The sequence below is a fragment of the Pleurodeles waltl genome, chromosome 10 (genome assembly GCF_031143425.1).
Source record: "Pleurodeles waltl isolate 20211129_DDA chromosome 10, aPleWal1.hap1.20221129, whole genome shotgun sequence".
NCBI lineage: Eukaryota > Metazoa > Chordata > Amphibia > Caudata > Salamandridae > Pleurodeles > Pleurodeles waltl.
Window position 1 is genome coordinate 409,764,198 of NC_090449.1, and position 12,625 is coordinate 409,776,822.

At 47.7% G+C, this 12,625-nt stretch overlaps 1 protein-coding gene across 4 annotated transcripts in view; it reads left to right on the forward strand.

Moving 5' to 3' along the window:
* Positions 1-12,625, forward strand: part of AXIN1 (axin 1) — a 345,962-nt gene that overhangs the window by 221,913 nt on the left and 111,424 nt on the right. For all 4 annotated transcript variants that reach the window (XM_069210655.1, XM_069210657.1, XM_069210656.1 and 1 more), the window contains one exon: positions 11,069-11,314. In XM_069210655.1, coding sequence (XP_069066756.1) covers positions 11,069-11,314 — 246 coding nt within the window. The remainder of the gene's footprint in view (positions 1-11,068; positions 11,315-12,625) is intronic.

The following is a 12,625-nucleotide window of genomic DNA, read 5'->3' on the forward strand; positions in this document are numbered from 1 at the left end:
CTCTTCCTTGGCAAGCCCCCCTGCACCCAAGAGCTCAGCTGTGTCAGCTTCAAGCTCCTCCGGTGTAGGTTCTGCACACGGAGTTGACTCCTCAAAAGGGAAATCTTCTGGAGAGGGAAGGATAGTGGACAAGGGTTTGCCCCTTCTACCCCTGGTTTTTGGGAGCACTTGTCCTATTGTTTCAGGATCCAAGTTTCCCTGTCCTGTTTGCTCTTACCTGGGCTCAGGCCAAGAAGCAAAGATGTGCCCTGGAAATCCCAGCATGGCTGCATGGGCCTCCAACTCCACTTCTGCCCAAGCTGAAGTTTCCAAATCATTGCCCAAGAGACACTCTACAGATAAGTCAGTGGATACCACAACCTTTTAAGGACCAGTAAACACCCCCCCCCCCCCCCCAGTTGAGATTAACAGCCATGGGGTGGCTAACAGTGTTGTTATGGGCGTCAGTAACTTGGTACTGCTAATCAAGTAGGTGTTTCTCAGGCAACCATTTTCTCCATCACCATAGTGACACTGGCACCCGTGTCCATGTAGTCCTCAACCTGAACACCATTTATTTGGGATAGTTGCTTGTGCTTATCCATATTAAGGGGACAAGCAACTAAGGTGGCACGGCCAATGCCACCATCAGAGACTAAAACAGCCTCAGTGATCTCCCTATCTAGACCATCCTCAACTACATTACCAATGGTGTGCCCAGCTACACCCTTTGATTGGCTATTCGTAGTGCTCTTCCCACCACCACTGCTATTACTTAGGGGCACTAGTGGTTGCAGTACAGGTTGTGGTGGTGGGAGGTTTGGTGTTTATTTTTGGACAATGAGGATCAGTTGCCTAATGACCTTTTGGCTTTATACAGATAACACCATGGCTTCTTATTGTGAGAAGAGGATTTGTGCCCACCACCCCCAGAGGATTTTTGTGGGCCTGATGAAGACTCTGAAGGTTTTTTATCTTTGTCCCCACCCTTGTCATAAGACTTACCATCCTTCTTGCTGTCTTTGTCACCCCCTGTATGAACTTTTCTGTTCACCCTTGTTCTGACCCATTTGTCTGTCTTCTTTCCCAGTGCTTGGGGAGAGGTCAGATCGAGTCCACAAGATACTGATGCAACAAGTCAGGCACACAATTATTCAATATATGCTCTCTCAGAATTAAGTTATATAGGCGTTCATAGTCTGGCACCTTACTGCCATTTAACCAACCTTCTAGGGCCTTCACTGAATAGTCTACAAAGTCTGTCCAATCCTGTGATGACTCCTTTCTAGTCTCTGAACTTTATCCTGTATTATTCAGTGGTTAACCCCAGATCATCTAAGAGTGCACTTTTAAGAATATGATAGTTATCAGCATCATCCTCTCTGACAATAAGGAGTCTAGCCCTCCCCTTGCCAGAGAAACATAGCCACAGGATAACAGCCCACTGAACATGAGGGACCCTCTGAACTTTACAGGCCCTCAAGTGCAGCAAACCACTTGTATATGTCATCTCTATCCTTGTAAGAATGAACAACTTTATGCAGATTCCTAGAGTCAAATGAGGGCTCCCTAACAATTGCATTTCTGAAACTGCTGTTGCCACCATGGGGAACTAACCCCAAACCCTGCCTTTACTTTTCCACAGCCAGGGATTCCCTGTCTAAGGCCAACTGTTGCTGCTGTAGCCTTAGACTGGCCTCCTCTAACCTCAGCTTTCTGAGTTCTAGGGATTTGGCCTCAGGGTTAGAATTGTGGGATACTTCTGAGACAGAAGTAACATGGGAATGTGCAGAGGCTGATCTTTCTCTAACTGGAGTCACTCTAGTGACCTGGCCTCTAGGGGTGAAGGGAACCCTACTAGTGTGTGAACCCTTCCCACTCCCAGTTATACTAGGGGGCCTGTTAATAGAAAGATCAGTGGAATGACCCTCCCCAGGATTATCAGTTTGCTCCTCTGAGCCTGCCTGGTTGGACTCTTCCTCCACCCCATCCTCTGTCTGATCTGGACCAGTGCGGAGTCCCTGGTCATCTTGGAGGAGAAGATTTAAGAGGACCTCCTTATTGGGGTTCTTCCCAATCCCTAAACTTCTTCCAATACAGAGACCCCTCAAACTTAATGTTTAGATTCTCATAGGTAGTTTTTACAACTCTATGGGTAGCTTCTACAGAAGACATATTGAAAGAGAAAACGTTTTGGAAAGTGAGTAAAAGATTAGTAGACTAACAGAGCTAACTTTTCAGAAACCTTGTAAAATGTTTGCAAAGTTAAAAGCACTTTTTTAGAAAGTAAAAAATGACTTCTAGACATATAATATGTATGCTCTAAGTATTGGGGCAAGCTTTTCTTGTGAAAAGCACTGGTAACAAAGTAGTAAAACAATTGCAAGTACTTATCCCACTGCTGCCACAAATGTAGGAGGCTGGCCTGGTTTGTAGTAGGTACCTTGGGTACTTACACCTTCTACCAGGTTCAGTTATCCCTTATTAGTGAAGTAGTAGTGTTCTAGCAGCTTAGGCTGATAGAGGTGGCTATAGCAGAGCAGCTTAGGCTGAACTAGGAGACATGCAAAGCTCCTGCAATACCACTATAGTTACACAGTACTTTTACACAAGTAAAGACAATACTCCGTATTACCAAAAATAAAGGTAGTTCATTTGGATGACACAGTACCAAAAATATATAAGAGGCACCACTCCTTCTGGCTGTAAGTATTATACACAATATATACACCAGACACCAAAATAAGGTAAGTAATTAGACATAGGATAGTGCAAACAATAGGAAATGCTATATAATGCAATAGGAGAAAATAGATCTAGAGGAAACACAAACCATATACAAAGAAAGTGGAATGCGAATCATTAATTTCCCCCATGACAAGTGTAGTGTGTGCAGAATCGCTGGGAGAGTAAGAATATAGTAAATGTAAGTAAAGTACCCCACCCCAGAGCCTAGAGAAGCAGGAGTAAAGTACTGCAAGTTTCTTTAGGACACTCTACAAGTCATGATTAGAGTTATTGCAAGACTGCAAACGACAACTGCTGGATTATTGGACCTGAAGACCTGCAAAGGAAGGAGACCAAGTCCAGAAGTCGAAAGAAGTTCCAGGAAGAACAGGAGCCCCTGCCAATCCAGAAGAGGGTGCAAAAGAAGTCCCCTGTTGTGAGAAGGTAGCCTCTTTCTAGCCTTGTTACCCCCACTTTTGGCCTGTTTGTGAGTGTATGTCAGGGTGTTTGTCACTGTTTTCACTGTCTCACTGGGATCCTGATAGCCAGGCCTCAGTGCTCATAGTGAAAACACTAGGTTTTCAGTATGTTTGTTATGTGTCACTGGGGTCCTGCTGGTCAGGACCCCAGTGCTCATAGGTTTGTGGCCTATATGTATGTGTCACTGGGACCCTGTCACACAGGGCCCCAGTGCTCATAGGTGTGCATGTATATGTTCCCTGTGTGGTGCCTAACTGTCTCACTGAGGCTCTGCTAACCAGAACCTCAGTGGTTATGCTCTCTCATTACTTTCAAATTGTCACTAACAGGCTAGTGACCATTTTTACCAATTTACATTGGCTTACTGGAACACCCTTATAATTCCATAGTATATGGTACTGAGGTACCCAGGGTATTGGGGTTCCAGGAGATCCCTATGGGCTGCAGCATTTCTTTTGCCACCCATAGGGAGCTCTGACAATTCTTACACAGGCCTGCCACTGCAGCCTGAGTGAAATAACGTCCACGTTATTTCACAGCCATTTTACACTGCACTTAAGTAACTTATAAGTCACCTATATGTCTAACCTTTACCTGGTAAAGGTTAGGTGCAAAGTTACTTAGTGTGAGGGCACCCTGGCACTAGCCAAGGTGCCCCCACATTGTTCAGAGCCAATTCCCTGAACTTTGTGAGTGCGGGGACACCATTACACGCGTGCACTACATATAGGTCACTACCTATATGTAGCTTCACAATGGTAACTCCGAATATGGCCATGTAACATGTCTATGATCATGGAATTGCCCCCTCTATGCCATCCTAGCATAGTTGGCACAATCCCATGATCCCAGTGGTCTGTAGCACAGACCCTGGTACTGCCAAACTGCCCTTCCTGGGGTTTCACTGCAGCTGCTGCTGCTGCCAACCCCTCAGACAGGCATCTGCCCTCCTGGGGTCCAGCCAGGCCTGGCCCAGGATGGCAGAACAAAGAACTTCCTCTGAGAGAGGGTGTGACACCCTCTCCCTTTGGAAAATGGTGTGAAGGCAGGGGAGGAGTAGCCTCCCCCAGCCTCTGGAAATGCTTTCTTGGGCACAGATGTGCCCAATTCTGCATAAGCCAGTCTACACCGGTTCAGGGACCCCTTAGCCCCTGCTCTGGCGCGAAACTGGACAAAGGAAAGGGGAGTGACCACTCCCCTGACCTGCACCTCCCCTGGGAGGTGTCCAGAGCTCCTCCAGTGTGCTCCAGACCTCTGCCATCTTGGAAACAGAGGTGCTGCTGGCACACTGGACTGCTCTGAGTGGCCAGTGCCACCAGGTGACGTCAGAGACTCCTGCTGATAGGCTCCTTCAGGTGTTAGTAGCCTATCCTCTCTCCTAGGTAGCCAAACCCTCTTTTCTGGCTATTTAGGGTCTCTGTCTCTGGGGAAACTTTAGATAACGAAAGCATGAGCTCAGCCGAGTTACTCTGCATCTCCCTCTTCACCTTCTGATAAGGAAACGACCGCTGACCGCGCTGGAAGCCTGCAAACCTGCAACATAGTAGCAAAGACGACTACTGCAACTCTGTAACGCTGATCCTGCCGCCTTCTCGACTGTTTTCCTGCTTGTGCATGCTGTGGGGGTAGCCTGCCTCCTCTCTGCACCAGAAGCTCCGAAGAAATCTCCCGTGGGTCGACGGAATCTTCCCCCTGCAACCGCAGGCACCAAAAAGCTGCATTACCGGTCCCTTGGGTCTCCTCTCAGCACGACGAGCGAGGTCCCTCGAATCCAGCGACGCTGTCCAAGTGACCCCCACAGTCCAGTGACTCTTCAGCCCAAGTTTGGTGGAGGTAAGTCCTTGCCTCACCTCGCTGGGCTGCATTGCTGGGAACCGCGACTTTGCAAGCTACTCCGGCCCCTGTGCACTTCCGGCGGAAATCCTCCGTGCACAGCCAAGCCTGGGTCCACGGCACTCTAACCTGCATTGCACGACTTTCTAAGTTGGTCTCCGGCGACGTGGGACTCCTTTGTGCAACTTCGGCGAGCACCGTTTCACGCATCCTCGTAGTGCCTGTTTCTGGCACTTCTCCGGGTGCTACCTGCTTCAGTGAGGGCTCTTTGTCTTGCTCGACGTCCCCTCTCTCTGCAGGTCCAATTTGCGACCTCCTGGTCCCTCCTGGGCCCCAGCAGCGTCCAAAAACGCCAAACGCACGATTTGCGTGTAGCAAAGCTTGTTGGCGTCCATTCGGCGGGAAAACACTTCTGCACGACTCTCCAAGGCGTGGGGGATCCATCCTCCAAAGGGGAAGTCTCTAGCCCTTGTCGTTCCTGCAGTATTCACAGTTCTTCAGCCTAGTAAGAGCTTCTTTGCACCAACCGCTGGCATTTCTTGGGCATCTGCCCATCTCCGAGCTGCTTGTGACTTTTGGACTTGGTCCCCTTGTTCCACAGGTACCCTCAGTCAGGAATCCATCGTTGTTGCATTGCTGATTTGTGTTTTCTTTGCATTTTCCCTCTAACACGACTATTTTGTCCTTAGGGGAACTTTAGTGCACTTTGCACTCACTTTTCAGGGTCTTGGGGAGGGTTATTTTTCTAACTCTCACTATTTTCTAATAGTCCCAGCGACCCTCTACAAGGTCACATAGGTTTGGGGTCCATTCGTGGTTCGCATTCCACTTCTGGAGTATATGGTTTGTGTTGCCCCTATCCCTATGTTTCCCCATTGCATCCTATTGTAACTATACATTGTTTGCACTGTTTTCTAAGACTATACTGCATATTTTTGCTATTGTGTATATATATCTTGTGTATATTTCCTATCCTCTCACTGAGGGTACACTCTAAGATACTTTGGCATATTGTCATAAAAATAAAGTACCTTTATTTTTAGTATAACTGTGTATTGTGTTTTCTTATGATATTGTGCATATGACACTAAGTGGTACTGTAGTAGCTTCACACGTCTCCTAGTTCAGCCTAAGCTGCTCTGCTAAGCTACCATTATCTATCAGCCTAAGCTGCTAGACACCCTATACACTAATAAGGGATAACTGGGCCTGGTGCAAGGTGCAAGTACCCCTTGGTACTCACTACAAGCCAGTCCAGCCTCCTACACCTGTTAGTCGAAGACCGTGATGCAAAAGATGTCCCACAGCGTGAAGATCGTTGCAGACGAGATTTCGTGTTGGAAGGCGCCAACATGCCTTGGCTACGACAAAAGTGCGTTTTGTATCAAAATGGCGCTGGATGGACCCAGGAGGGACCTGGGGGCCTCAACTCTGTGAGGAGGAAGAGGGGTCTCTCAGAACTTTAGAGAGCACTCGGGATACTAGCCAGCACCCCCAGGAGTCGCAGGATCTTGGTCCAAAGGAAGTGCAAAACGCGGTTGATACAGCGCAACAAAAGAAGGTCCCACGCCACCGGAGAACAACTCAGCGAGTTGAGCTTCGCAGAATAGAGTGCTGGGGACCTGGGCAGGCTGTGCACAAAGGAATTTTGCAAATAGTGCACAGAGGCCTCAGGAGGAGAAGACGTGGTGCCTGCCCTTTTCTGGGAAGGAAGGGTCTTACCTCCTCCAAATTGGGACAGCAGGACCTCAGGACAGTCTGTCGATGGGGTCCACCCTCTGTGTTCCAAGGAGCACGCTCGTCCCAAGGAGAGCAGTAAAGAGAACAGGTTGTCGTCTTAGAAGGTGCCTGCGTGAGCAGGGAAGTGCCTGTCACTTCATGGGCTATTTCTTCGGTCCTTCTGGTGCAGGGTGAAGACGGGGAGTCCCCAGAGCATGCACATCATGGTAACTGTTGCAGTTGCTGGCTGGAGGTGAAGTTGCAGAGGAAAAGTAGCCCATCTGGATACTTTGTTGCTGTTACAGCGGTTCCTGGAGCAGTCTGCAGTTGAGGATCTGAGGTCAGAGGATGAAGTAGTAGTTGCAGAGGATTCCTGCTGGAAACTAGCAAGTAGAATCTGAAGAGAACCCACAGGAGAGACCCTAAATAGCCCTGAGAGGGGGATTGGCTACCTTAACAGGTAAGGACCTATCAGGAGGGATCTCTGACGTCACCTGCTGGCACTGGCCACCTTAAGGTGGTGATGGACAGGGGAGTGGTCACTCCCTTTTCCTTTGTCCAGTTTTACGCCAGAGCAGGGACTGGTGGGGTCCCTGAACCGGTGTAGACTGGCTTATGCAAGGAGCCACCATCTGTGCTCTTCAAAGCATTTCCAGAGGCTTGGGGAGGCTTCCCCTACCCAGCCTGTTACACCTATTTCCAAAGGGGGAAGGTGTAAAGCCCTTCTCCTAAAGGAAAAGCATTGTTCTGCCTTCCTGGGATTGAGCTGCTCAATCCCCAGGATGTCAGAAATCGGTCTGTGAGGTGGCAGCAGCGGGGGCTGCAGTGGAAACCTCAGAGAGCTGATTTGGCAGTACTGGGGGGTGGGGGGTGGGGGGGTGCATGGTGGAATCCCCAGGTTGCGTGGAATTGGCCCCCCCAATACCAGGTTTAGTGCAGACCACACTTAGTGCAGTGAAGCATGGCTGGGAAATAGTGTGTGGACTATTTCACTCAGGCTGCTGTGGCAGTCCTGAAGAAAGGTCTGTATGAGCTCCTTATGGGTGGCAAAAGAGATGCTGCAGTCCATAAGGATCTCCTGGAACCCCAATGCCCTGGGCACCTAGGTACCATATACTAGGGACTTATAAGGGAGGGGGTCCAGTGTGCCAATCAGAATTGGAATCTGGAATCCCTAAACTGTAGTGACAAATTTGGTAAGTAGAGCGAACATAAGCACTGGAATTCTGGTTAGCAGAACTTCAGCGACAGTCAAGCATACTGACAACACATATAGGCCACAAACTATGAGCAATGGGGTCCTGGGTAGCAGGATCCCAGTGAGACAGGCAAAACACACTGACAAACAGGCAGAAATTGGGGGTGACATGCCAAGAAAGATGGTACTTTCCTACACCTATGCCTTTCTTCTCAAGGAGACCCTGATGAAGGTGTTCAATTCCTTCTTGACCTCCAGAGTGGTTTTGGACACCACGCTTCATCACACTCCTCCTTAAGCCAGGCAAACCTGCCTTGCAGTGCCCTTCATATAGGCTCCTAGCTCTCCTGAATTGTGATGCAAAGCTATTTACTTTCATTCTGGTGGCCTGCCTACATCAGATCTGGCCATCCTTAATTGCACCAACCCCAATCGGGTGTCATCTGCAACAGACCGGCAAACAATAATATGCGGTTAGCAGTGGCACTTAAGGAAGTATCCAAACAGCAACAACAATTTATGGCCCTTCACTCCCTCGGTGGCAAGAAAGACGTTCAATAGAGTGGACTTGAATTACTTCTGTAAGGTCCTCTACAAGATCTATTAGGGCCCAAGATGAAAGCCTTCATTCTCACAAACTTTCAGAAACCTACTGCCAAATTCAAAATAAATGGTTCCTTTTCTCCACTAATTAAGCTTTCACAGGGCACCCGCCAGAGATGCCCCTTATACCCTGCAATATTCCCCCACATGTCCTCCAGAACCTTCCAATGGCCCTTCCTCCCTCGCTTCATAGGCATATCAATGCAAAAATGTTCGATTTTGTGTGTATGGAGGCGGGGGCAAGTTCCCCGAGGATAGGACAGTGACTCTGAGCGCGTCGATCTCAGAGGGTGGCTTGGGTTTTCCCTACATCACAGCCTATATCCTAGCAGCACAACTTCACCCTTCTGACTGGAACCATGGCCCTGACAGGAAACCCTGGGCCCAAGTAGAACAGGCATTCTCTCCCTCCTCCCTATCTGGACTGCTGTGACTTCCGGCATCATCCGAAGTTAGAGCTCCCCCATTGCGACCTTTGACATCATTACTTCTACCATGCTAAAGTGAGGTATGGCATTGCAGGGCATTCCCGACCTATCCTTTTTGATTCACCCCTACGACCCATAATCCTGACTTCCCCAGGCAGGATCAATCCCGGTTCCTTCCTCTGGGTTCAGGGCCGCTCCCCCAGGCTGGGCAATTTCTACGACAATGGGGACTTGCGGCTGCCGGGTGAGTTGGTCACCAGATTTGCCCTAACTGGAGGAGACAGTTACGGGCTGAGTTGGTTGGGCGCACCACTGGGCAGGCAGGCCCCCTGAATGCTCAGCTCTCCAGCACAGTGACACAGACAGAGTCCCTCTACCTCAGCAATGTTCGCCGTAAAGGCAAAAAATAACAAAACATGCCTGTGTATTTTAATGGGAGAGGTAACTGGGTATTGAGATATCCAGTGGCACCCGAGTGGGGAGTTGTGAGCATATGGCAAAGACCAGCTACATCCTTGATCTGTATCCACTACACAGAGAATGCATATAAGATAGTAGCCAGTTGGTATCTTACACCTGTCAGACTTGCCAAAATGTTTGGGATTCAGATTTGTGTTGGAAGATATGTGGGGAGCCAGGCACCTGACATCTACATTATGTCCTCGTTTGACCCAGAGGAAGTTTCTGCATGAACTTAACTGCTACATCACTGAGCACCTTGATAGTTGCTGCTTTGCTTTCCCCTTTTTTCCTTTGCCTTCTCCTAAACCCCCATTTTCTCCCTGTGGGATTTTTTTAAGGTGGTATTGGGAGTCTTTTATTTTTTGTCTACAGTGCACAATTTGGGTGGGGTTATGCTTAAAATTGATTTCTTCATTATAACCAGGCTTATTGCTTCAAGTGGAACTGTTCTGTTGTGTTAACTTGTATTTCTCTTGAAAATGCAAAATTAAAAAAAAGGATTAAATGCCCCTTGCTTGAGTTTAACGTTCTTGTAATACTCTTGTCTAAAACACATGCTTTAGAATATCTGGTTGACCAAGATCCACCGTCCAGAATTTTTCAACATCATCACTGACCATAGTCCTAATCTCTACTGTATCACTGAATCATGTCTAACCACATCCTCCAAATCCATTATTGAATCACTCATACTTCAGGGCTACAAAATTATTCATGCATATTAAGTGTAGGCAAGTAGCAGCAGTATCAGAGCAATCAAAGAATCGTTTTCCACATCACACCTCCTTCTAAAAGGGGAGGTCCTGCTTTTGCAGTGTGGATCTTTTTAACAAAATGCACTGCAAGACGAGAACATTCCTTACCTGCAATTATAGTTTGGAAACCTGTGTCTTTGAACTGATTGAATATTCATCTACACTTTCCCTCAAGCCAAATCTGTTAACTACACACGTTTTCTCTTAAAAATACATTTAGTACACCACACACATCGTATAAATTGCCAGGGAAAAATTCATTTTGATGAATCCTCCTCAAGTATTGGGCATTGTGGGATTTAGGTCGATGCCATGATGAGTCATTTCGACCAGTGCTTAATTTGTACAACATTAAGTGCAGAGTCAGTTTTGCTCAGAACCCCTTAGCTGGTGCTATGAGTGTCGGTGGACCCATATGCAAAGCCTACGTAAAATTGTTTCTACCTAATACGTTTTTCATCCCCTACCATATAGTCCCTACCTATTTATTTCAGTCATGCAGGTTCTTTTTTCACTCCTGCTTTCGTCCTTTGTTGTAGTTTTTCCATCTTTCTTTCTTCTTATTGTATTTTTACAATCTTTCACTGAAGGCAAGTCTGAATGGGAGAAAATAAGTGTTGCTCCCCAAAAATGAGTGCCAACAGACCTCAGCAGTATCCACTGGCTCAGTTTAAGCATTGCTTTTGACCATTCCTATTGTAAACACCAGGAACTTTCAGTGATTAAGATTTTGTTTTGAACCCAGTCACTAGAAGGCATGGTAATGCGTACATGTGATTCTAGATAAGCTTCAAATCCCTGAACTAGTATTTCAGTTAAATATTATGTTTCCTTCTGTTTGTAAAGTTTGGTGTAATTCTTTGTTCTGTTTGCTGTTTTTGAAGATCTTCAGGTGTTAAGAAGCCTCTGTCTCATGACTTGTCTAGACCAATCTCCATTGAGCGCCCTGGCGCTGTACACCCATGGGTCACTGCCCAGCTTCGCAGTGTGGTTCAGCCTTCTCATCCATTCATCCAGGACCCAACAATGCCACCCAATCCTGCCCCCAATCCGCTTACACAATTGGAGGAAGCACGGCGACGTCTAGAGGAAGAGGAGAAGAAGGCTGCCAAACAGGCTATCAAGCAAAGGTATCTTTCGTGTCTGAGTTGCAGAGATTTGCAGTGGGGTTATTGATATGGATCAGGGTGGATACCTTCTGTTAAATTAATGCTCTGTTTTTATCAGTCTTTGAGATGCTTCTTTATCCAGTCAATGATAAAATGCAGGCAAATAAACAGATGTAGGGTGTGTAGCAGAACTGTTGTATTTAATAATTTAAGATTTCTATAGGATGTTTTCCTAATGGCTACCAGATAATTCCAGGTCAAAAGTAGAGAAATTTAAAAACTTAGAAAACTATTTCAAATTTCTGCCATAACAAAGATACAATCTTCTTGAAGAAACCATAGCAAAGTGTGTAAGGAAATGCCTCCTTGGCATGGTTACCCCCTGACATTTTGCCTTTGCTGATGCCAAGTTATGATTTGAAAGTGTGCTGAGGCCTGCTAACCAGGACCCAGCACCAGTGTTCTTTCCCTAAACTGTACCGTTGTCTCCACAATTGGCACAACCCTGGCATCCAGGTAAGTCCCTTGTAACTGGTACCCCTGGTACCAAGGGCCCTGATGCCAGGGAAGGTCTCTAAGGGCTGCAGCATGTCTTATGCCACCCTGGGGACCCCTCACTCAGCACATGCACACTGCTCGCCAGCTTGTGTGCGCTGGTGGAGAGAAAATGACTAAGTCGACATGGCACTCCCCTCAGAGTGCCATGCCAACCTCACACTGCCTGTGGCATAGGTAATCACCCCTCTAGCAGGCCTTACAGCCCTAAGGCAGGGTGCACTATACCACAGGTGAGGGCATAGGTGCATGAGCACTATGCCCCTACAGTGTCTAAGCAAAACCTTAGACATTGTAAGTGCAGGGTAGCCATAAGAGTATATGGTCTGGGAGTCTGTCATACACGAACTCCACAACACCATAATGGCTACACTGAAAACTGGGAAGCTTGGTATCAAACTTCTCAGCACAATAAATGCACACTGATGCCAGTGTACATTTTATTGTGAAATACACCCAGAGGGCATCTTGGAGATGCCCCCTGAAAACATACCCGACTACCAGTGTGGGCTGACTAGTTTTTGCCAGCCTGCCACACAGCAGACATGTCACTGGCCACATGGGGAGAGTGACTTTGTCACTCTGTGGCCAGGAACAAAGCCTGTACTGGGTGGAGGTGCTTCACACCTCCCCCTGCAGGAACTGTAACACCTGGCGGTGAGCCTCAAAGGCTCACCCCCTTTGTTACAGCGCCACTGGGCATCCCAGCTAGTGGAGATGCCTGCCCCTCCGGCCACTGCCCCCACTTGTGGCGGAGAGGCTGGAGGAGATAATGAG